Genomic DNA, 25,871 nt, shown 5'->3' with positions numbered 1-25,871 from the left:
ATCTGGGAGTTAATCTTGACTCCATCATCAACCCGAAAAGGTCCCACAAGCTCATCTTTGATGATAGCAGCCCATAGCATTACTAGTGTTGCGCCGATGCCATTTTTTGGCCCCGATACCCATACCCGATACCTGGCTGTGCAGTATTGGCCGATACCGATACCATAATAATGTAAAATAATTGCCATCATGGCTTTGTCAAGCTGCTGCCTACCTTTGTGAAGCAGGAAAAAAATCTAATACAAAGTAAATCCAGTATAATTTTTCAATAAAAAGTTCTACTGGATAATAAAAATAAAAAGTTTTTATTGCCTACCAGGAGTGGGTGACAATAGTTGAATAAACCCTATTTGTTGGTACTCGCCGATACCGATACCACCATTTTAGGGCAGTATCGGGGCCCCGTCCGATACTGGTATCGGTATCGGTGCAACACTAAGCATTACCCCACCTCCACCTTGCTGGCGTCTGAGTCAATAAGGAACTTGCTGCCCTTTACTGATCCAGCCTCATGTCCATCCATCTGGCCCATCAAGACTCACTCTCATTTCATCAGACCAAAACACCTTGGAGAAATCAGTCTTCAGATATTTCTTGGTCCATTCTTGACGTTTTGTCTCGTGTGTCTTGTTCAAAGGTGGCCTTTTTTCGGCTTTCCTTACCTTGACCAGGTCCCTGAGTATTGAGCACCTTGTGCTTCTCAGCACTCCAGACATGTTTCAGCTCTGAAATATGGCCCAACTGGTGGCTAATGGCTTCCTGGCATCTTCACGCTTCATCCTTCTCAATTCATGGGGAGTTATTTTGCGTTTTTTTTTTTTTTTATTTTAATTTGCGCGCCTGTTGGCTATTTGCCATGAACGCTTAATTGTGTGATGATCCCGCTTCAAAAGCTTGGCAATTTCCAAACGGCTGCACCCCTCTGAAAGACATCTGACCATTTTTGACTTTTCAGAATCTGTCAAATCTCTTTTCTGACCCATTTTGTCAAAGGAAAGGATGTTGCCTAATAATAAAGCACACCTTATATAGGGTGTTGATGTCATTAGGCCACACCCCTTCTCATTACAGAGATGCACAACACCTGATTTACTTAATTGGTAGTTGGCTTTCAAGCCTATACAGCTTGGAGTAGGACAACATGTATGCGCATTTTCATCTAGTTTGGTCTGCCGCGGTTTCCGTAGGCTCGTGAACTCGCAGGCGCGCGCTTTTAGGAAATCCTGTACATTACTGTTTATGCTCTAAAAACATTCTAAATGACTTTGTTTCGAGTAAATTATGGACGCTACCCACTCAGGACACTTGGAATACATTGGACGAGCAGTATGGAGGAATATTGACACGTTTTTTGTGGACTTTTATGGACCTTTCTGCCTCGGGCGCCATAGACCTCCATTATTTGAATGTCAGCAGACAGCAAGAAGCCTCCCAGATCTCCAGATGCATTTGAGATATCAAAAAAGTACTCCAGAGTGTTGTTCAGCATGGGGGTGAGTAGAAAATTAAGGCTAATCATGGTTTGGGTGTACTATTCCTTTAAAGTCTGTTATAGTCAGTGTTAGAGGATACAGAAGAACCAAACATACCTGATATCTGACAAATGAAAGTTTTCACACAGTTCCCTCTTCAATCGGTTGAGCTCCTCTCTCCGTGGAAGACTAGCATTATGTTTCTTTGTTGCCTCGGGTTCACTGTTTCTAAGCCAGCGGCTGAAAGAGAGACAACAGAATGAAAGGATGCTAAAAAAAAACAGACAATTTTCTTTGCTTTGATTAGACTATTGTAGAGGAAAACAAAATGTGTCTAAATGTTTTTCTAACAAAAAAGAAATGTGTCCTATACAGAAAATATACATTTGGTTTCAAAATATCTATCCTGTAGATTTAACCCATATATAGAAGCTAGGATGAGTGTTACTTACTGGAGCGTGGGCTCGACTCTCCTGGCCTCCTGCAGCTCCTGCTCTGGATCTCGGAAACCAGTGAAGGTGTAGTAGGTTTTATCCCATTTGATTGGTCTATAAATAGGTACCCCTGCATTCGGCAGACCTTTAGGTGTTCCAAAACCTTCTTTAAGTTCCTTCATGTGCTCCACGGGCAAGCTGCAGGACGTCAGGATGTTTGTCACAGTGCTCAGAACATCATTAGTCTGCAGCATGAACGTCACAGACCGGAAACCTGGAAAATACAGGTATAAAGCTTCAGCAACTATAACGAGTCAAGTAAAGCCCCCCAAGGGCCTGATCTGCAAAGCTTCCTTTTTAGTAGTTGGAATAAGTCAGCGTGTAGCAAGTGATCTAAAAAAAATGCTGCGCAAATGATCAGATGACATACCAGTCCCCATTAAACTGTGATCCTGGAGTCCTGCTACTGTTAGATGTTTCCCTAAATACCTGAATCAAACAGCTTAACTGCAGCAGCAGCAGCAGCCCAGCTCGGCTCATGAGCTCTGATTGGAAGCAGATGTGGAAGCAGAATACACATCTAAAAGTTGCACGACACTGAGGCCGCTTTCATAAAAGAAAGATGAGGTTCTAAGCCATGTAGTTGGAAGGTATTACAAAAATGATATAAATAAAAAAACAATAGTTATAATAGATCATATTTATGGAGCATTCTACGTAGGTAGCCTATAGCTCTAAGTAATAACATTCATTTTTGTACTTTGTTGAACTGGGGGAGAAAAAAATACCTGTTGCAAGGAGTAAGAGATGCGCACTTTGACCCCTCCACATGTCTCTTTGCAGGCTCATTATATTTTTTGTTTTTCTAATAAACATAGTAATAAAATTTTACTTCATCCATTTTCTTTGTTTTTGTCAATTGTATAGATTGTCTGTCATCCTGCTGCATTAATTTATGCCCATCGGAATAGGCATTTTTTTATCCATTATAAAACTATTGTTTTTTTTTTCTGATGGTCAAAATATATTTATATGCACACGGTGTATCTGGCATTGGTGCAATGCCAGATATTTTTTTCATGTCGGTGTGTATGTGTCTTTCAGAAATACTAAGATGCAAAAATGATAGGTTCAGTTTTGGAGAAGTTACTTTATACATCTTAATGACCTTTATAATATCATTTGCATATTGACTGAGGCAAAAATGGTTTGTGGTTAATTACTCTGCTGAACTACAATCGCAAATCACTTTGCACCTTCTTCAAAGATCTGCTCTGCACGTACAAACATATTTACACCTGTTTTAAGCCACATAAACCTTCTAAAGATCAGGCCCTTTGAGTGGAGGTCTTCAACAGCGGGTCCGCGACCCCTAGGGGGAACCTGGAGGTACTGCATGGGGGTCACCAAAGTTTTGGTTGATTAGACTTTTTTTTTTTTATTCCTCCCTGCAATTTTTTCCACTAATTGAAATGTCTTTAAATCCACATTAACATGAATTCAACAGACTGTAGTAAACAGATAAATGGAGGCAGAAGATGTCTTTCAGTCATCAATGCACACATTCAGCGACACACAGGAGCTCTTTCAAGCTGGGCACCGTTTCATTCACAACACCTGTCCCATCAACCAGGAATCAGAAATACTTTAATAATCCCAGGGAGAAATTACTTTAGTTACATTACTCCATCTGTAATAGAGTGGCTATAGGACCAGTTTGATAGAACACAGTTTCATAAAATATATATAATTAGGGGTCCCTGCTACACCTCGCCATCAGTTTGGGGGTCCTTGGCCTGGAAAACGTTGAACCCTAACCCTAACCCGTTGCTTTAGAGTATAGAAAAAAATACTAATATAAGAACAGTACCTGAAGGGAAAATGCCTGCTTGCCTCTCGGCGGTCTCCTTTGTGTCCCTCACATAAAAGGTGAGCTTCACTGGCCGGACTACCTTTGAGCCTGGCTTCTGCAAGTTTTCCAAGTAGCCATTCAATCTCTTCAAAGAATTTTCATTCACTTCCTGTCCAAAAAAACAGAATCAAAATGCTTAGATGTTTTTACCTTTTGCCGTATTAGAACCGTAAAATCAAGGACTTTTTATAATGTCTTTGTAATAATCCACCATACAAAGTGGCATATAATTGTGTACAGAAAGGAAAATTATCAATATTAAAAGTTTTAGAATAAAATATAAACAGTATTTATAGTTCATTTGTGTGGGAAATAGGGTTTCATGTATAAAAATATATTAGGTATCTATAATCTTTGTTATTGTTTGACTGCAAAAACAGTGTACAAAAAAAATGTACAAATTTCTTAAAATAATTGTAATGACCCTTAATTTGCGAAGCTAAATAAGAGGATCTGCCATTGAAATGAGCATTTTTACTCTTAAAATAAGATAATTAGATATTATGCACGTGAAATAAGAGACTGTAGTTGTTTTTCCTTATTTCAAATTTTAAGTATCTTAGTCAATTGACAAATTGTCTCACTTACCTGCTCAATTGAAAAAAAGAACTATTTTAAGAGAAGTTGAAACCCAAATTTCAAATGTTTATGTAGTGTAATATTAGCTTTAAGGCTAATTATCAGGCATTAGCAATTCCACGGATATAATTTACTGATATTAAAAGACACTGTTTCTGTGACAAACAGCAGGATTATACCTGCACTGCCGATGGTTCGTGTGCATGCTGAATATCCATCCATCTAGGGACGTACACTAGAGCTTTAGCTGCATAACTTACCCGTTCTCTGGGATATTGACCAAAGAAGTCTGGATGAACAGCAAAATAAAATGGCCGTAGAGCGTTGACAGCTTCTGCACCAGACAGAGCTCTCTGCTGAACGAGGAATGAGGTGATCTGCTTCCTTTGTAACCTTAAACAACAAAAGACAGAAATATTAATCTCTATGTTCCTGTTTAATCTGCTATTATAGGAAGAAACAAAAGGATAGATGATTTTAGTAATTACTGTAGATGCTACAGTATACACTGACTCACAGTTCTGACCTTTAACTAAGGTATTAGGAAAAAAAGGTGGCTAATGACCAAACAGTAAAGGCTTGTTGACTGGCTTAGAACATCAGATCTTGTGGTGTTCTAGGTGTCAAAAACAACCCACTGGAGGAGCTGAGTTGACAGGGCTAATAAGCCACACAGGTCAAAGGTGCCATCAACACCTTTGCTTATAGATGTTGGAGATCTGCCCGTTTTTCAGTGTAGTCCTGTTTCTCTGACTGTGACTAACTGGATGTGCTCTCTTCATCCTGTGACATCATCATCATGTGCTTATACCACATGAATGGTGACCCTAGAAAACACATTACATGAGGATGCAATGTGGGAAGAGGAAATTCTGCGCTTGAAAGATTAACCGTCCAGTTTAAACCTGCTGTTATATTGGGAGTGTCAAAGTGTCTTGGTATATTTCTGTTTAAACCAGGAGGGGCCAGAAGAGTGCATTCTCCACAAATCGTAATTTTGGTCCTCCTCTTTGATTGAAGTCATCCATGGAAGGGTGTAAACATCAGCCCGCCTTGCTTTGTTGGACTACTGGCTTTTTAGGAAGAAAAATGAGATGACCAAACTACCATCGGGGAAGTGATCATAATCTGACCGATTAGAATACGTATTTATATCGTTTGTCCTAAAGCTGTTACCTGCTGGAGCTACTGTACACTACGAAAGTATTTGTTCCCGTTGAACTTTTCGACCTTTTGCAGCATTTCAGGCTCCAGACACAAAGATATAAAATCATAATTCTTCAAGGGGGACACAATCACGAAGCGAAACGAAATCTATTGAATGGGAGTGTTGGCCTAGTGGGTTAGAGCATTGCACTTGTGCTCTGAGAGGGTTGCAAGTACCCGGTTCGATCCCCACAGTCTCTGGGTCCCTGACCAAGACACTTAACCCCATAGCTCCCCCGGGCACCACAAATTGGTGGCCAACTGCTCCCCATGGGGATGGGTTAAATGTAGAGACTTAATTTCTCCATTGTGAGATCAATAAAGTTAAATTATTATTGTTTTGGTCTTTATCTTGTTGGAAGATAAATCTCTTTCCCAGTCTCAGGTCTTCTGCAGACTCCAACTGGTTTTCTTTCAGAATGCTCCTTTCTTTGGCTCCATCCACCTTCCCATCAATTTTAACCCTCTTCCATGTCCCTGAACGTTATGGCGGTGCCCATAACATTCAGGAATTTACGTTTTATCATGGTGATATTTCGTTTGTGGAGAGTCAAACAAAAAAGGCAGCCTTTAGTGAATTTACTTGACAGAGCCGGCTTTTGGAAAATGGATACGACAAACTATAGTCTAATCAGGGCTTACCGACAGGAAACAATAGATGTTGAGGTTCATCACACTGCTAAGCAGAACCATCACTGGAAATCGTGTGACATTGTAGGGAAGCTTGTGTTTTTATGAATGTCTGAAACTTCATGATTATGGAGGCTGACTGTAAGGAGATGATGCAGTCTGCTCATGCTCTCTTTGTTAACTGAAGACCTGTGATGCTATTGAACTCTACTGATGAGCTAGTTTAGTGTGGTTCGGTTATGTCTGGTGCTGTCCGGTTCAGTTGTGCCTGCTATTTACACTCAACAGTTATCTCGGTTACCATTGCTATGGTTTCAAATGGGTAGTGTAAATGGGTCTTAGTCTTCAGGACGAAAACTATATATAATTAGTTTTAGTCGCATTTTAGTCGTTACTATATGTGATTGTTTTAGTTGGTTTTAGTCAACAAAAAATTAAAGAAGGCTTTAGTCTAGTTTTAGTCAGTTTTATGTTGCAAAAAATAATTCACCTTTACAATTTGGAATAAAAACCAGATTCTTTCCCAGACTGACAGCTCTAGCCTTGATACTACAATGGCTGGGTATAGAATGCTGCCATGCAGTTTATCATTGCTGTTGGGCTGAAAACTGTAGTTTATAGAATTAAAATAAACTTTTTTATGATATAATGCTCTATTTTTTACAAAAGTGTCTCACAAAAGTTGTGAAAATAGCAGATCTCCTTCAAGACATCATACCGGTTAATATAGCAGACAGACCAGCTAACAAAATATACAAAAAAGGAATAGTTTTAGACATATGTTTTTTCATCCCTTGGAAAACACTTCCTGATCTACGGTGAATTAACGTTACACAAAGATCAATAAAATCTTCACTGCTCCAAAAAAGCAAAGAACAAAGCATTATTCTTTCTACTTCTTTCTTCAGTTTGCCCCTCTGTTACTGCATCTCAGGGGTAAAGTAGATTTAAATTCACAGGGTTTTGATAAAAAATAAATACTAATATTAATAAGAGAGAACCTACATAATTGCCTGTAATGCCATGGCAATCCAAACCTAAATTAATATGTTAACTAAAATGTTGACATGTTTAAAGGAAACAGAGAAAATGTTTTAATGAAAATACAGGGAAACATTTACATCATATTTAAATAGATAGAAAAGAGAACAATGAGAAATATTCAGAGATCTATGTACCTTTTCATCTGGCTCTTTATCCAAAGATAAACAGTTTGCAATGAAATATTTTATTTGGATATAATTTAGGGATTCCTTTTGATAGAAATTTAAGAATGTTTCGCATCACCTCTTTTTAGCTGGAAGAAATAAAATCTTGATAGCTAGACAAAGGGATTTTTACACTTGGCAGAAAATGATCAGCCACATAGTTTATAAAGTAGCAAGAGCAGGAAGAGCCGTACTGCTGAGAGTGAACCATCAGTGTGGAGCATAAAGCGCATCTGTGCATCCAGTAAAAGAGGAGAGTTTATCAGAGTTGATTAATAGACTTTATTGATCTCACAGTGGAGAAATGTACTCCTTACATCAGCTAAAAACAGGCGAAGGAGAAGTTTCCAAAGGAAGAAAAAGGCGAATGGGAAATATGCAGTATCTACAGTGCGTCCGCATATGACATCTTTCTCTTTGTTTTTGTTGAGTACTGGATGATTTCGGCTTATTTCCCCCCTGCCGCTGCTGCTATGATGCATCTGTGGTCATGCAGAAAGTGCACCGCTGCACGCCAGGTGGGCTGCCTGACCAAACAAGATGCAGCTGCATGGCTGATACTGCTTAGCTTGTCTAATAGATTACAGAACAATGATGCATTTTACACGTCTGACCGACTAACCGCTAACATTTTTATTTGGTGTTGTCTCGCTAACCAAAACTCACACCTATGACTGTCATGTTTTCGTCATCAAAGATCCACATTTATCCCCTCAGTTTTCGTTATCGTCATTGAAAAAGGAGCAAAGAAAAAATTTCATCATCCATGACGAAAACAACACTGCATAAGGTTTTGCATTGTTGCCTATTTTGGCTCCTTCTTCCACGTTTGCCATGTCTCCCAAGTGACTTGTGGCAAATTTTAAACTAGACTTTTTTATGGATATCTTTAAGAAATGGCTTTCTTCAATAACAGATCGGTTTGTGCAGTATGGACTGATTGTTGTCCTGTGGACAGTCTTCTTCCTCAGCTAATAATACTTCAGCTACTTCTGCAACTAACAGCTAAGTTGAAAAGGACAAGGAATATAGAGCATTAGCAATGAGAAGAGAGGGAAACAAGAAATTTAAGCCACCTTTTCCTTTAATCATCATGGGCAATGTGAGATCTTTAGAAAACAATTAGAAGGACTCCAAACCTTAGCAAGAACCCAGCTAGAATATGGGCAACGTATTATTATGAGTTTTACTGAAACGTGACTGCAGGATCATATCACAGACTCCAGCATCTTTCAGCCAAGCTTTCTGACTGGGATTTAAAGAAGACTGGAAAATTAGAAAAGAATAAAAGACAGTCTGTCATCTGCAGAAAAGATGAACAAGCTGAATACAGAGAGCTGGTGAACGGCTTTGTTTCATGGTGTGGAAACAATCATCTGATTCTGAATGTCAAAAAAAACAAGGAGATGATTGGAGATTTCAGAAGAAACTGGAAAATGTTGAATCCTATTAACATTATTCAGAAGGATTTGATGTTTTTTTGGTTTCTAAACACTTTAAATGAATCACAATCCTATAATAATTTATGAAACTTGGCTACCAGGCAACAACCAATCAGAGCTCACTTTTCCCTCCAGTTCAATTATCACTCAGTAACGTTCAGCAGATGACGGCAACATTTCTCTGTATAAGTGTGGACTTTCACATCTTCTTTTCAGAAGGGTTAAGGCATCTATGAGCCCATACCTTTTCCTCTTTTATTGCCTGGTTAACTGAAGACTTATAGTAAAATACTGAGTTCCCTGTTCTAAGTTGTCTGGTCTGTTACTTAATTAAACTGTTCTTTGTTTTTTGACACAATAATGATTATTTTTATCATATTATTGGAAATCTTTTAATGTAGCTTGTTTGTTTCTAATTTGGTCGCCTTCTTTATCTTACATAAGATGTGCCGATGATGCATTTATGTACCATTGGAAAGATTACATTTCTCATTATTTTCCCTTGCATCCAGTAAGGCGTTTAAGTGCTGTTGGAATTTACTGTATTTGTTGGAAATTGGCAGAAATAGCCCTGTTTTCTCTTTGTTTAACTCTTAAGTTTATTTATCAATAATTATTTTAACATATTGATTTTATTTGCCTTTTGTATACATTGCTTGTTCATTTCTATTCGAGGTAGATTTTATATGCTTGTATTGTTTATTCATTTTAATTTACTTCTGTATTTTGTAGAAACCATAAACTATAATAAGCTCAAACAACCATTCTCATCTAAATCAGCATAACTTCAATAAAGAGCGGCATGAGTGCAATTGACGTCTGTCACCATTGTTCTGGCTCAACAACCTGTGGAGATTGAGGATTAAATCAGTTGTCTATAGAGTTTTTGAGAGGTCACAAGTTTAGATTTTAAACCCACGCCTTCTTCACAAACATCATTGAGGAAGAAGTGAAGGTGCAGGAGTAGAAATCTCTTGATGTTCACCTGTACGACAAACTAAACTGGAGACACAAACGTGGAGCCGTCTACAAAAAGGGACAGAGCAGATTGTACTTTCTAAGGAAGCTTAGGTCCTTTAGTGTTTGCAGAAATATGCTTCATATCTTCTATCAGTCTGTTGTGGAGAGTCCGATCTCTTTCTCCATCATCTGCGGGGTAACAGCATCAGAGCAAAAGTCTTAAAAAGGCTCGACAAGCTAATAAAGAAGGCCAGCTCTGGTCTAGGAACTCCTTTGACGATGATTTCACAAAGATTTCCTTATAAAATAAAGAAGATTATGGACAGTGAGCATCCTCTTCATCTGACTGTTTATCACCAACAAAATGTCTTGAGTGAGAAGCTTCTCCAAACAGGCAGGTTTAAAATAAAAATTGATAAATTTCAAATTTGAAACATTGCCAGCCTGTAAGGTAAAAAAAATAATAAAATGAATCGAATCGTATGGTGATGTATCTTGAGTATCGAAAATAATCTAATCGATGGGTCAGAAAATCGATACTGAATCGAATCGCCATGATGAGAGTGATTTACAGAGCTAGTATGTAATAATTTCATATTTAAAGTATTTTCATAAGTTTGTTTTCTGAATATGAGCGGACTTCTCCTTTAAAAAGCTTAACTCAAGAATCTCTACAAACATATGAACTGTTACCTGGTGCTGCATCGTAGCAGAGTGTTAACAGACATCACTGCTGGGCAGAGATGAACATGAAACCAGGTCATGAGTCCTGAAATCAGAATATTTTCAACAGTCAGATCTCTCAAAAAAACAAAGACAAGTGTTTTAATAGTTTACTGGAATTCAGGCCACAGGCCACCGTAGTTTAACACTCAGAACAGTCATATAGATATACTACTCTTCCTTTCTTTTTGCTCTATAGCTCATAAAACGGCAATAAAACATTCATGCAGTCAGTTAAATCTCATTGGGTCTCATTTATGAAGCACAAAATGGAGCCGCTTTTCACACAAAGGTTCATTTTAGGGTTATAACTAATGATTATTTTGCAAATCGATTCATCTGTTGAATAATTTTTTGATTAAGCTAATAATCGGAGGACCAAAGGTATGTAGTTAAATCAGGTGAAACTAAAACTTTTCCACTTGAGGAGTTCTTGATAGAGCAGATTGGAAGAGGAAAACATTTTTTTTTATCTTAACTGCAAAATGTTTATATTTTTTAACAGTTTTGGTATAATTACTGCTCTAAGTGGGACAATCAATCAGCTAAAGGAATGTTTTAGAGTCTCTATACTCCAGTAAATGATTAATCAATTACTAAATTAGTTTACAATTATTTCAATAAATTAATCCGATTAATGGTTTCAGCCTTAGTTAATACACATCAAAAACCTGGCCTGGTATCTGAAATATCTTAAATTAAGCGTATCTACCATCAATTTAAGCAGGTAAATAAGATGATTTTCCAATGGAATGAGTATTTTTACTCTTAAAATAAGATAATTAGATAATATGCAATTGAAATAAGAAAATGTAATTGTGTTTACTTATTTCATTGGCAAAGTGTCTCACTTAACTCCTCAATTCATAAAAAATGACTTAACTAGATTTTGATTTTTTTGCCGTGTTTTAATGTAGATAAAAGCAGCAGGTTATCTGGGGAAACGACTCTAAAGACTAATAAACATGGATAACCAGTATTAGATTAGATATAACTTCTATTCAAAATTTATAGTTATACAGAAATTAGCATTTATGTGCAGTTTATTAAAGACCCAAGATTATTTACAAGAAATTAGGAAACATCTGAAAATTAATAATAAAAATAAAAAATAAACTGGTGTAGCCGGCCATTATTTGCTATGATTAAATCCCATAAATAGCTTGTCTGCAGCTTATCTAGATCTTCATCCATTTTATCTTTTATTTTGTTAATTAATTACAGCTGTAGGGTTCCTGGTAACAGACTCTTTCCAACATGAATTTCCCAACAGGTCTTAAACATAAGCAACAATTCATTAACCCTCTGTCTGAAGCCCCTTCTAGGAGCAAATAAATCCAATTAACTTAACTGACTTATAAAAGCATCTCTGTTTAATGAGGAAATAAATATGTAACCAACTAAACTAAACAAATATACTACTCACTTTGCAGTTGAAATTCTGTTTTTTTTTTTCTATTTCAATGGGAAACAGAGGGTTTATACAGAGTAATAAATAAAATAAAATAATATTAAATTCAGTTTATTTCTATAGAACCAATTCACATCATGTCATCTCAAGGCACTTTCCTGTTAAACCAGATCATCCAGTCAAATTGATTCAAAGTTTTCTATCTAAGGAAAACCAGCTTATTGCATCGACTCATTGACTCTTCAGCAATCCCTCACACTAAGCATGCTTGTAGCGACAGTGGAGAGGAAAAACTCCCTTTTAACAGGAAGAAACCTCCAGCAGAACCAGGCTCAGTGTGAGCAGCCATCTGCTGAAGCCGACTGGGGTTCAAGGAGACAGAAGCAGAGATCAAATGAAAACATGCATTGGGTTATTTCAGATAAATATTTGATAAAACTAAATGACTATGATGTATCGACTTTTATTAATTGCAAGAATGTATTGCATCCAATTGGCCCTTGACCTCAATCCATTGGACTTCTGTCTCTTCAGTTTACAAATGGAAAAGGTGACCTTTGGATTTGGGGAAAGGATATTCTTCTACATTATTCCACCTGGTAAATGATGCCTTATAAACTGGGTGGAGCTGCTCCTGCTGCAGTGAACCAAGGGAGCTGAAGACTGACAGCAGCCTGCAGCAATGCTGTGATGATTGGGATGTTTATGAAGACAAAGACATAATTTGATGCCTCAGTCCAAAAAGCGCTTCTTTATTTCATTTGATGAGTTTCAGAAACAGGGCAACAGAATGTCTTTGAAGAAGAAGCATCAGGTGCATCCACAGAGCCCAGCTTTAACCATGCTAACAGGACTAAATCCATTCCCTTGTTTTGTTTACATTTATTGAAAACTGTATTTTCTATAATCCTATGTTTTTATATAAAATCCCTCTGCAAACCTGTTTTAATTCTGTTTTTCCAACATGGACCCTCCTATCACGGTTTAATACCATCTCTGTACAGATTATTAAAAAAGAGTAAAGAAAAGCAGCCTTTAAGGACCTTTAAGGATTCAGTCGCGAGCTAACAGGATGCTAGCTGCTGCTAAATTACAACAAAAAACACAATCAACTTTACAGAACAATCTGGATGACCTCAACTGACTTTCCATTCCGCTGGCTCTAAAGTCGATGTGGATGTTTAAAAACAACCTGGGTTCTGAGCAGAGATCAGTCCATCCTGATTGAAATGTCCCCAAACATCCAGCTCATCTCCAATATCCACCTCACACCGTTTAACTTTTGAAGTTTAAACAGATTATAAACTCATACCTGAAAGGGACAGCACCTAAACATTCATTCCTTCGGCCTTATTCTAGCTTACAGCGGTGATGCAAACACTAATAATAAAGATTACTAGAACAACAGTCTGAGGTTCAGTCAAGGACTGTTTGCTCAGCTGCTGATTACCGATCAAATCTTCCGCCCCCTGCTGGTCGGAGGTCACTTATTCCTTTTTTTTTTTTATAAACTTTATTTTTTACAATACACAACAATACAAAACTGCATTGTTTACATATCACAAAACAACATTAACAGAAAACAATAAAACTTGGCCCTTACCAGTTGGTGGCGGTAATTAATTTTTATTTATTTATTTTTCCTTCAATACAACTTTATTTGTTTCTGCAAAGAACTTTACAGAGCAATCATATTGCACTATAGGTATTCTTAACAACCATTTTTTACAGACATTTTCAACAGAATAAATTCAGATGTCCTTGTTTTGTGCAAAACAAGTACATCTATTAAATAAAAGTTAACACTAGGGGGAAACAGCTGTCTAAATAAGAAGATTAAAAAGGACAAAGGCTTCTCGAGTTTTGATTGAGTTCCTATTTTATGATAAGTGTATGGTGTTAATGTTTTGTTTGAGTTCGTGCTTAAAAGCAGTAATGCTGGTTTGGAGCCTCTATATTTACTTTTATGTCTAAAGAACTTGGCCATAATAATAATCAAGTCAATTACATATATCTTATCTGATCTCTTTGGTTGAACCTTGCAATTTCCCTTAATCCCGAATAGTATAGTCTTGCAAAATAAAAGAAAATCTTTGCAAAAACTCCTCATATGAGAAAAGGCGACCATCTTTGTTAAATAACTGAGCCACGTGTGTAATGTTATTTTGGAACCAATACTCAATAAAAATATATTTATGCTTGTATAGAATGTCCTTGTTATTCCATATAAGATACCTATGGGGGGAAAAGTTGTGTTTATAGATGAGAGTCCATGACAGGAAGGACTGGCAGTGAAAAGTTGATAACTAATTGGGAGCTTTATCAATATCATAAATGCACATTAAGAAGAAGTTTAATGCACCAAGTTTAGAAATCATATGCAAAGGTATAGCATTCCATATAGAGTTAGGATATTTTTATATTTTTTTTTGCCAATTAATTTTAAAAGTGCTGTTCAGAGTCAGTGTTAATTTCTTCAGCTTTTTTAAATTTAGTCTTTAGTCTTTAGTCTTAGTCACAATGACAAAAATCAATTTTAGTCTTAGTCATATTTAGTCATTGCCTTCCCGATTTATTTTTAGTCTTAGTCTAAATGACGAAAATCAATTTTAGTCTTAGTCCAGTTTTAGTCAACACTGTAAATAATAGAACTTCTCCACACACTGCTTTTTTAAACATATATATCACACTGTACAGAATAAAAATTCACCACACACTGCTTCTCTTTTTCTCTATTTTATTTATATAACACTGTGCAGAATAGAACTTCACACACGGATTCTCTTTTTAACATATATCACACTGTAAACATTAAATGTTTTGTCAGCTTGTTTCATCATATCCATAAAGTCTTCATCCTCAATGGTCCCTGCAGTGAGGCCAGAACGCTCAATCCACTTTGCCATTGAGTTCTCCAGGGCTTTCTGCTCTTTGGCGTCAGGGGTGGGGGTGCATCTCTGCAACAGACTTTCCTTCATACCCCAACCTCTGATTTGGCTGTGGTGTCACTGTGACAGGTATCTAGTTGGGAGGAAGAAATTTAAACAATTAATATCCAGTTTATCAGTAGAACATCTTTCTTCTATGACAGAGAGACAGACAGACACAGGCACAGGAAGGCACACACACATACAGCCAGATGCAAACCGCACACCAGTATCCGCAATGACTGCGAAGTTGAGCTATGAGTATAAGCCCTCTGCTACTACCGACTGAGCGGCACGAGGCACTGTGGGACAGGCGCCGTGTGGGACAAACGGCGCAACAACGCGTAATCTTCTATGACGCTCAAGAAACGCTTATATTAACAATTACAAATTAATCAAACAATCATAAACAATTACATTACATTTCTTAATGTCCATTCGTCAATGGATCGTAAATTTTGTCTGTCGTAGTCTCGTTGACGAAAATCATTTTTTGTTTTCGTCATATTTTTATTTTCTGGAATCATTTTTTTTTGTTATCGTCTCGTCATAGTCACGGGAAAAAGGGGCGTTGACGAAATATTTTCATCATCGTCATGGTTGACGAAATTAACACTGTTCAGAGTAGTAAAGTCTAGGAAGTTAAGACCACCTTCATGGTACGGATTCATGAGAGCAGGTTTTTTAAAATAGTCAGTCTTATTTCTACTTATGAAGGTAAATAACATTTTGTCAATGTCATTTAGAAGTTGTTTCTCTAAATGGAGAGATAAAGCTGTAAAACTCAGACGTGAAAGTCTCTCTGCCTTGGTTATTAAACTCTCCCTTTAAAAGAGAGATCTCTTAAGAGCCATTAATTTAGCTTTATTTGACTTTTCTGAATAATGGCTTCACAATTTAAGGATGCTCCTCTTTGTTGATCTTTAGTAATTATTATACCCAAGTACCTCACTTCATCTTTAACCGGTAAATTACAAATGGAGCTGGTGGAGCATTCCTTTATAGCCATGAGCTCACATTTGTTGACATTGACATATAATCCAGAAGCTCGTGAAAACTCTTTTAATGATTGCAAAGCAATAGTGACCTGATTTTTATCTTTCAAAAAGAGAGTTGCATCCTCTGCAAGTTGAGTGATTATAAGATTACTATCTAAGAGAGGGATGCCTTGAATATCATTGGCTTTAATATGGTCTACTAAAAGCTGAGAAACCAGTAGAAAAAGGTAAGGAGAAACTGGGCATCCCTGTCTAATTCCTCTTAAAAGATCAAATCTAGAACAGGTTCCACCAGTTCACTTTACCGAGCTATTACAGGTATTTTGTACAGGGTTCTTACAGACGATGAAAAATAATATCTGAAACCAAATTTACACAAGGAGTCTAAGATGAACTGATGTCCCACAGGATCAAAGGCTTTATAAACTTCTACAAATAACAGAAATCCATCATCTTTGAATAGATCTAAATAATCTAAAATATCTAGCACTAATCGTATATTGTTGGTTATGTGTCTGTTGGTCATAAAGCCTGATTGCGTTTCTTCTATTATGGAGTTTAAGAAACACTTAAGCCTTTTTGCAATGGCTAAAGCAAAAAGTTTATAGTCATTATTAAGCAAGCAAATGGGACGCCAAATGTCCAGAAATAAACAATCTTTATTAGGTTTGGGAATCAGTGCAGTCAGTCCCTGAGTCATTGTGGTTGGGAGACTTTCTTCACTAAGACTCTCTTTATAAGCTTCAAACAGAAAAGGAGTCAGCTCAGAGGTGAATGTTTTGTAAAATACTGCTGTTAGTCCATCAGTTTCAGGAGATTTGTTGTTTTTGAGAAGTTTAATAGCATTCAATACCTCTTGCTGTGAAATAGGTTGATCACAAAATTCCTTATCAGTTTGACTTAGCGTCTTGGTTGTGATGGACTTCATGAAGAAGTCTGCTGAAGCCTGAGACAAGTTTGATTCATAAAGCTGTTTGAAGAAATTTGAGCACAAATGAGCTATTTCAGTGTAGTTTTCATTGATAATTCCACTGATAGATGCGCCATCCGCATCTAGTGAAAACTAGTGTCATTGGATGAGTCATGTAACGCAAACACTCCTTGGCTAGCTAAAGGAAATCATCAGAAGCAAGCAGGTGTTCTTCAAACACGAATTGTCTATGCCATGCTACAATGTGGGATTCAGAAAAAGATGTTGAAATGTCTGAAAGGTCGGACACAGGCGAGAGAGTATCGGGAGATGGAGATCAACAAGGCCTCCCTCATCCTTGGACCTATCTCAGAGAATTTTTCAAAGTAGTCGAAAAATTGAGCTTTCATTTCATATAGTGGCATCTGGCTGTTTTTTAAAATACTTTGATACTTTAAGTAGTGTTTGGAGCACATACTTTTTCACTTTTACTTGAGTAAAGAGGTCAAGTTGATGCTTCAACTTTTACCAGAATGTTTTTAAACTGCAGTATCTATACTTCTACTTAAGTAACAAATGTGTGAACTTTTGACACCACTGGTTTTTGGAACCTTACAAAGAGGTTTTTCATTAACTGATTTTAATCTGAGTAAAATTTGGCTCGTGATTCCACTTAGCACTGCATCCTGCAAAAGAAGTTTCTCTGAACCTAAAAGAATAAAAACCCTCCTTAAGTCAGCAATGGCTGATGATAGACTTGGGCATACTTGGTGTTGATTCAAGGAGGGCATATTTCCTATACATGGAAGTCTTTGTAAAACATTTGGCTTCATCTCACCAGAACCGCAAAATTTTGATGTTCTGCTCATTTTTGTGATCTTGGTGTTGTGATGTCACTGGGCAGTGGTCAACTATAGTAAGTTTTAAAGGGTTGTGTGTTTGTTTTTTGTTTTGTTGTTCTATTATTCTTCTCGTGGTACACATTTAAATCTGCACAACTGCTTCTCCTGGCTTGTTTTGACAGGTCCTAATTTACCCCACGTTTTTGTTTACTACTGGATTTGATTAGTCTAAGGGGCACATTAAGTACTTGTTTATTCTATTTTTGCTGAAAATGCAGAAAATGGTTATTGTTTGTAGTGTAACTGAACCCTTTATATATTGACCTCCCCATTAAAGATGACATACCACCCCTGTTTTAAAAGTCTAGCCCCAGCCCTGGGCTTATCCTCTTCAGGCTGGAGGATAGTTCTTGCCTCAAGCGGAGGAGTTCAAGTATCTTGGGTCCTGTTTCTTAGTAAGGAGAGCATAGAGCTGGAGAGCTATAGATGAAATGATGCCCGACGAGTACTTAATGGGTTCCTTCTCCCGATTAAATGAAATTACATGACTGTATAATTTTAAAAATGTGTGCAAATGAAAACTTGAAGAGAGGTGTGAAAGGAGGAAACTTCTCTACATGGTAAAAACATGAAGGCCAAACTAAAGTTTTAACTCAGACTTGGATTTTGTTGTGTGATGTGTGTATTTTATGTTTCCCCTATTTTTCTATGCCTTTCTCCGAACCCCTGCAGTAGAACAAATGCTTGTAGAACAGCACTCAGTGGCAGTTTAGAGGATTAGCATAAGAATAGGGTTTAGCTGCTGAAAGGCCAGTTCTTCATTTATGTGATTCTGCTGTTCAGGCTCTGTCATTTTTACCCGTAGCTTCTCCAAACACACAGCTGGGGCTCAACTAATTGAGCGCTTTGTTGTTAATGACTTCTGTTTACAGTTCATAGTATTTTTCACTCATAAGGACATGGAGAATAACCAAACATTTCTGTACTTTGCATATGGTAGTAACCTACTGAAAGAGCGTCTGCAGCTCAGGAATCCTTCTGCAACAGTGCACTGTGTGGCCAGGCTCAAGGTATGTTGTTAAATACCAGTAGCATCTGTTTTTACCAAATGGAAAAATAAGCCTGATGAATGATTTTTTGTTTCTTTTTTAGGACTATAGATTGGTTTTTGGTAACTACAAAGGCCTGGCCAGTGATCGCTGGCATGGGGGTGTGGCCAGCATAGAGCACAGCCCAGGGGATGAAGTGTGGGGTGTAGTGTGGAGGATGAACATATCTGATCTACAGTCACTAGACAAGTAAAAATTGATCATTTGTTTGTATTTAAATGTAATTTGTGTATGTCTGCATGTGTTTCAGCTTAAAAAAAATGTACACTCTTGTGTGCTCACACATTCAGTCAAGAGAATGTGATGTTAGGTGCCTACAGACCAGTGGAGCTACAAGTGATGACAAAAGGTCAGGAAATCAACTGTCGCACCTATATAATGAACAGCTGTGTGTATGCCCAGCCATCCCCTCAATATCTTCAGGTAAAATTTATTACATTTCATTAGTGCTGGTTATAACTGACCTGTTACTTCAGTAGGAGTCAGAATGTTAAGTCAAGAAAAAGAAAGTTAACATTTATGCTTTGTTTTAATGCTCGCAATGTACATACTAGTCTACTAAGCATTAACCCCAACCTTATGAGAGGAAAATGTGTTTAGTTTTTATTCAGTCATGTTTTATTGTTAAAGGAAAAGTCGGGTCAGCAAGGGAAAATCAATGGATCATTATACCTGAAACTAATACGTTTGCGGTGATTTAATGAATTTAGTAAAAAAATAAAAACAATAATTTTTGTTACGATCACGGAGTCTGGGAGCGGCCATGTTTGCCCAAATATAGTAGCCCCTCCCTCCTGCCATCTTCCAGCAGTGACGTCACGGTGCGGTAAGCCTAGCACCATTCTCCCCGCTTTACAAACAAAATCAATGGGAACTACTAGACACATCTGCAATCAACAACAATTATTGAAGATTTCCAGAGGACTTCACCATTGAAATTCACCAGAGCTATAGTGAAACTGACAATGCCCACGTGCATGGCAGCTGGATGCTGGAATACATCGGGTAAAAGTGAAAAAAAGAGTTATTCCACCTTTCTGATTCCTGATCCTCCACGGACGGGTTCATCGTTGGATTGCCAACTAGAAGAGGGAGGATTTGTTATTGAACATTTGGCCAGAGAAAAAACACGTAATATGTAGCCAATATGTAGGAGGCATTTGTGTTCTTTGACAAACATGGATGCCTCTGTTTAAAGTACTTTCAGAAGTTTGTATTCTGAATGTGACCAGACTTCTCCTTTAACATATCAAACATATCCCATCCCTTAGGGAAATAATGCAACTTCAATGAAAACACATAAGTGATTGGTTAAAGTGTAAAAGGAACTTCTCAAAATGAAATACTGCAAAGACAATGCTGTCAACCAAAGCTAAGTTCAGCTGCCATTCAGTTGCATCATACATAAGCATACATAAAGATCAATAGAAGATCTGTAAGCAGTAGCTTCACAAATTTAAAAAGCCTAATGTAAGCATAATCAGCATGCATTATATATAAATTGAAAATTAGTTTGCGTGATCCTTTTTAGATTCAAACGCCTTTAACCGTCTATATTAAGAGACCACAGAGCCACAATGTAAGCTTCAAAGCTTTTGCAAAAGGGGAGAGAGCTGATTAGATGTTAATAGCCTCTGTTCAACTCTGAAAGCTCTCCCTGCGAAGCTTCTTTTTATTACGTTGCTTGTATAACAGGTTTCATGACATGACTGCATAACCCCCCCCTCCCCAAGGGTTATACAGTACAACACATCGTATGATAAGAGCAGGTTCTGTCACAAGAAACTAGGCATCACGAAATTGCAATCAGAACATCCTGCCCCAGCCGTGGGCACAGCAGACGTCATGCCTAAGCAGTTTACTTTTACAGCTTGGATATGTACATCAATGAAGCTGTGAATGGTTTAAATAGAACCTCAAACACAATCAACAATAAAAAATAAAAAAAGTGATCTCTGTCATTATCAATATGTACAGAGCACAGAAATTTGTGTTCAAATGTAGTCAATAGAGGTAAAAAAGTACAACGACTGAAAAAATGTATAGACATAGTGCCTACGTATTTTCTTATAACACCCCTTACAGACAAAAACACATCTTGAAATAGAAAAAGACACAGTCACCTTACAGCACAAGCTCAAACTGAGCATAGAGTTGGTATCTATGCTTAGTCTCTATGTTAAAGTCTCTCTTTCTGAAACTTTACTTTCTTTCATTTGGTGTGGTTCCATCCATTCTCTGCGTCTTCCTATCAGCCAACATGCACAGAAATCTCTGCAACTCTTCGTTGCGCCATTTTGTTGATTTTGGTGTTTCTGTTTTCCTTAAATTAAAATGTCCTCAGCAACCGTTAAATTGTGAGTCTGATCCCAGCAAAACAATTTGCTTTAGTGAGGAAAATAGTGACACAACCCCCTACTTAACTACGAACCAAACATCTTCTGACTTCACAGTTTTCCATTTGTATTCTATTGCATCATCTATTTTTTTTCCTCTGTTACTCTCCTGTTGCTGTTGTTTGTTTAAAATACATAATTTTATATATAAAATACATTATTCTGAAATGCATAATTCTATTTTCATTAAAAGAGCTTACTATATTCTGTAGTTGATATAATAAAAATTGACCTATAGTATAAAAATTTTAATGCCCATTGGTCCAGTGATTCAATAAAAATCCAGCATTCAAACGACCTTTTATGTTCATGTTTAGGAGAATGTGTTTTTCAGTTTTTCCATGTTCTTTTGATGACATAATATTATTTAATCTCAGACTATTGTTCATGTTTGATATGTTTTACTGAAACAGTGTTTCTGCTACTAGAAAGCCAATATTTTTTTGTCATTCACATTAGGTGATTGTAATGGGAGCAGAGCAAAATGGCTTGCCAAAGGAGTACCAGGAGAAACTTAGAGCTATTGAGACCAACACCTATGAAGGCATCTTACCCATGATGGCTGAGCTGGATCAAGCCAGAAAAAGAATCAAAGACAAAGCAAACCACTGATCTCGTGTTCATGTCATTATTTTCAAATGGAAAAGTGTCTATACTGAATATCATAAGTTGAGGTTTGAGATCTTCAATTTAATTGAATGTTGAGTTCATCGGCAGCAAGGTATACAGTTTTAACTGGAATTACATTCAGTGATCCATAATCAGTAAACACAGAGGCTTGATGGGGGTAGAGGAGATAAGTTTAAACAGAGGAGAAGAGGAGGTTGAAGACTGGGTACGGCTCAGTAGATCCTCTACTGCCTACTGACCAAAGGAATGAGCAATGGATCATTATCTATAGCTAAAACAAATTAACATTTGTGGTGATTTAATTAATTTAGCTTTAATCAGTAAAAAAATAAAAACAATAATTTTCGCTGTGATCGCTGAGTCTGGGAGCGGCCATTTTTGCCCAAATATAGAAACCCCTCCCTCCTGCCATCTTCCAGCAGTGACGTCACGGTGCGGTAAGCCTAGCACCATTCTCCCCGCTTTACAAGCAAAATCAATGGGAACTACTAGACACATCTGCAATCAACAACAATTATTGAAGATTTCCAGAGGACTTCACCATTGAAATTCACCAGAGCTATAGTGAAACTGACAATGCCCACGTGCATGGCAGCTGGATGTTGGAAGTTGTAGGTTTTGTCATCGAACTTCTTGCCAGAGAAAAAACACGTAATATGTAGCCAACATTTGGAAGAAGAATGTTTTCAAGATGCCTTGGATAATAGCGCGTTGTGACAAACACCAGATACAGCACTGGGACTTGATCAACAGCCGATACCGCACCGTGACGTCACAAACCAGTAGGTGGCAGTAGTGTTCTTTGACAAACATGGATGCCTCCATTAAAGCACATTCAAATGAAATTACTCTAAATTAAAAACACTGATCATTTATTGAACAGGATGGAATAATTTCATATTTAAAGAACTTTCAGAAGTTTGAATTCTGAATGTGACTGGACTTTTCTTTTAAGAAAAATCCCGTGACTGGATGAGCATCTCCTCCACAATAGAAACACTTGTTCTACTGCCTCCTTCAGTTATGTTCCTCCAGCTAAATCATTGTACTAACTAACAGCATGTGGTCAGGTAGAAGTTAGGGGCGGAAATCAAACTTAAACCTAGAGTTTGGAACCGACTACCTAGTCAGAGCTACTGCCTCCTGTTAATGCCTCTCTCGCCTCCTCTTAAACAGACGACATTCTGTTGGTCCTGTTAAAACCTCCATATCATTATGTGACTTTGGGTACTCGTCTACTGTTAGTTCTTCTTCAATATTCTTTTTCAATGGACGTGCTTTTGTGGCGCAGTGGTTAGCGTACACATTCAGGTGGGCTGAATAAGCAAGCAGAGCTGGAAGCACAAAGTAAAGGAAACAGCAACTAGTTGACAGACCAGAATCCTGACAGTTTAGCAACCTTCTGAAGAGGGTGCTTACTGCTCTCTAGGACTAAAACAATTGATAGGAATACTAGTATAGAGTATGTAAAACATGCCTGTATCTGACAGAGCGACCAACTTAGAGCAATAATTATAGCAAAATTGTAAAAAAATAATATATATATATAAATATTATGCCTTTAAAGGAATAGTACACCCAAAACATGATTAGCCTTCATTTTCTACTCACCCCCATGCTGAACAACACTCTGGAGTACTTTTTTGATATCTCAAATGCATCTGGAGATCTGGGAGGCTTCTTGCTGTCTGCTGACATTCAAATAATGGAGGTCTATGGTGACCGAGACAGAAAGGTCCATAAAAGTCCACAAAAAACGTCTCAATATTCCTCCATACTGCTCGTCCAATGTATTCCAAGTGTCCTGAGTTGGTAGCATCCAGAATTTACTCGAAACGAAGTCATTTAGAATGTTTTTAGAGCATAAACAGTAGTGTATAGGATTTCCTGAAAGCGCGCACATGCGCGCTCCCGACGCTACGGAAGCCGGCAGACCAAACCAGCGCATTCAGCTCGGCAAAGAACTCATGCTCTTCCTCAACACTGAAGTCCTCAGACATTTTTCTTTCGTTGTTTCTTTCTTTGCACAGGTAAACGGCACATTTCTTCTGCTACGCTTGCATTATTGGCAGAGCAGACGCTGAATGCGCACTTTCATCTGGCTTGGTCTGCCGGCTTCCGTAGCGTCATGAACGCGCCGGCGCGCGCTTTCAGGAAATCCTATACACTACTGTTTATGCTCTAAAAACATTATAAATGACTTCGTTTCGAGTAAATTCTGGATGCTACCCACTCAGGACACTTGGAATACATTGGACGAGCAGTATGGAGGAATATTGACACGTTTTTTGTGGACTTTTATGGACCTTTCTGTCTCGGGCACCATAGACCTTCATTATTTGAATGTCAGCAGACCGCAAGAAGCCTCCCAGATCTCCAGATGCATTTGAGATATCAAAAAAGTACTCCAGAGTGTTGTTCAGCATGGGGGTGAGTAGAAAATGAAGGCTAATCATGTTTTGGGTGTACTATTCCTTTAAGATAAAAAAAAAAAAATGTTTCGTCTGTCAATCTGCTCTATCCAGAACACCTCAAGTAGAAAAGTTTTCAAGTGGTTTAATTTAGTTAAAAATCTTCTTTAAGGAATCTTTGGCTATCCGATTATAAATGAAAATAATAATTGACAGATTAATCAATTTGCAAAATAATCATTAGTTCCTGCCCTACTGCTGTCATAATGCTTCATTTTATAAAGGATTTTTTTTTTAGAAATCATCTCCAGAGTTTCTAGAGGATTTCCTTGAACCTTTCTCAAAAGAATAAAAAAAAAGGTAAATTCTTTTGCCCCAAAAAAAGAGTATTCCCTTTTGACTTCTAACTAGTAGCTTTAGAGCTAAAGCTTACCTACACATACTGGGTTTTTTATGTGTTACTGTGGTCCTGGTCATTGGAGTACCAACTTGAAGAAGGAGGATTTGCCATCGACCTTCTGCCCAGAGAAAAAACACGTATACAGTCATATTAAAAAATTTGGGTACTCCTATTAATTAATTTTGTTTCTTACTATTTGGGTGTTTGCAGCAGCTATTTCAGTTTAATACATATCTAATAACTGATGGACACAGTATTATTTCAGTATTGAATTGAGGTTTATTGGACTAACAGAAAATGCAGAAAGTGCAGAAATGTGGCTACCCTAATCATTTTATTGATTAGAATACCCTTAACTACTTTTCACTGAATTACTGAAACACAAAATTGGTTTGGTAACTTCATTAAGACTTCAACTTCTTAGCCAGGTGCATCCAATCATAAGAAAATGTATTTAAGGTGGCCAGTTGCAAGTTGTTATACTGTTTGCATCTCCTCTGAAGATTCATTATGGGCACCTCAAAAAAACGCTGAAAACAAAGATTGTTCAACAAAGTCGTTCAGGGGGAGGATACAAAAAGTTGTCTCAGAGGTTTAAACTGTGAGGAACATAGTAAGGAAATGGAAGACCTCAGTGACAGTTCTTGTTAAGCCCAGAAGTGGCAGGCCAAAAAAAAATATCAGAGAGGCATAGAAGAACTGTCAAGGACAAGGCTGCAAATGCGACAGAAGCCTTTTCTGCAAGCAAGCCACAAACAGAATCCCTTGAGGTCTGCAAAAGCACATTTGGACAAGCCACCTTCATTTTGGAATAAGGTCCTGTGGACTGATGAAACAAAGATTGAGTTGTTTGGTCATAAAAAGCCTTTTTTTATGCATGGCGGCAAAAAAACAACAACACAGCGTTCCAAGAAAAACCCTTGCTACCCACTGTAGAATTTGGTGGAGGTTTCATCAAGCTTTGGGGCTGCGTTTCCAATGCTGGCACTGGGAATCTAGTTAAAGTTGACGGTTGCATCTCAATATCAGCAGATTTTTGAGAATATTGTTCAAGAATCAGTTACGAAGTTGAATTTACACGGGGATGGATATTTCAGCAAGACAATGATCCAAAATACCGCTCCAAATCTACTCAGGCATTTCTGCAGAGGAACAATTCCATTGTTCTGGAATGGCCATCCCAATCCCCAGACATGAATATCATTGAACATCTGTGGGATGATTTGAAGCAGGGTGTCCATGCTGGGAAACCATCAAACCTAACTGAACTG

At 37.6% G+C, this 25,871-nt stretch overlaps 2 protein-coding genes across 2 annotated transcripts in view; one reads left to right on the top strand and one right to left on the bottom strand.

Annotated features, from left to right (window-relative positions):
• The window catches only part of tcaim (T cell activation inhibitor, mitochondrial), a 29,956-nt gene extending 16,532 nt beyond the window's left edge, over positions 1 to 13,424 (bottom strand). Inside the window, exons 1-6 of the mRNA XM_038298674.1 lie at positions 13,290 to 13,424; positions 10,537 to 10,612; positions 4,658 to 4,790; positions 3,777 to 3,927; positions 1,925 to 2,180; positions 1,590 to 1,712 (exon numbers count right to left, since the gene is read on the bottom strand). Coding sequence (XP_038154602.1) covers positions 1,590 to 1,712; positions 1,925 to 2,180; positions 3,777 to 3,927; positions 4,658 to 4,790; positions 10,537 to 10,607 — 734 coding nt within the window. The 5' untranslated portion in view covers positions 10,608 to 10,612; positions 13,290 to 13,424. The remainder of the gene's footprint in view (positions 1 to 1,589; positions 1,713 to 1,924; positions 2,181 to 3,776; positions 3,928 to 4,657; positions 4,791 to 10,536; positions 10,613 to 13,289) is intronic.
• A 5,079-nt stretch (positions 13,425 to 18,503) lies between these two features.
• ggctb (gamma-glutamylcyclotransferase b) lies at positions 18,504 to 22,166 on the top strand. Its single transcript, XM_038298667.1, has 4 exons — positions 18,504 to 18,724; positions 18,807 to 18,952; positions 19,054 to 19,186; positions 21,619 to 22,166. Exons 1-4 carry the CDS (start codon positions 18,614 to 18,616, stop codon positions 21,769 to 21,771), a joined length of 543 nt encoding a protein of 180 aa, XP_038154595.1. The 5' UTR covers positions 18,504 to 18,613; the 3' UTR covers positions 21,772 to 22,166.
• Positions 22,167 to 25,871: the final 3,705 nt, after the last annotated feature.

This window comes from Cyprinodon tularosa, unplaced genomic scaffold (assembly GCF_016077235.1).
Source record: "Cyprinodon tularosa strain WSP-4 unplaced genomic scaffold, ASM1607723v1 ctg411, whole genome shotgun sequence".
NCBI lineage: Eukaryota > Metazoa > Chordata > Actinopteri > Cyprinodontiformes > Cyprinodontidae > Cyprinodon > Cyprinodon tularosa.
The sequence above is the reverse complement of the archived record's forward strand: the minus strand, read 5'-3'. Positions and strand labels throughout refer to the sequence as shown.

Bases quoted from the DNA above. Each gene is read 5' to 3' on its own strand.
- ggctb (XM_038298667.1), top strand. From the start codon at position 18,614: ATGGAGAATAACCAAACATTTCTGTACTTTGCATATGGTAGTAACCTA. The intron at 18,725-18,806 runs GTATGTTGTTAA...TTTCTTTTTTAG, and splicing joins ACTGTGTGGCCAGGCTCAAG to GACTATAGATTGGTTTTTGG. The intron at 18,953-19,053 runs GTAAAAATTGAT...TCACACATTCAG, and splicing joins GATCTACAGTCACTAGACAA to TCAAGAGAATGTGATGTTAG.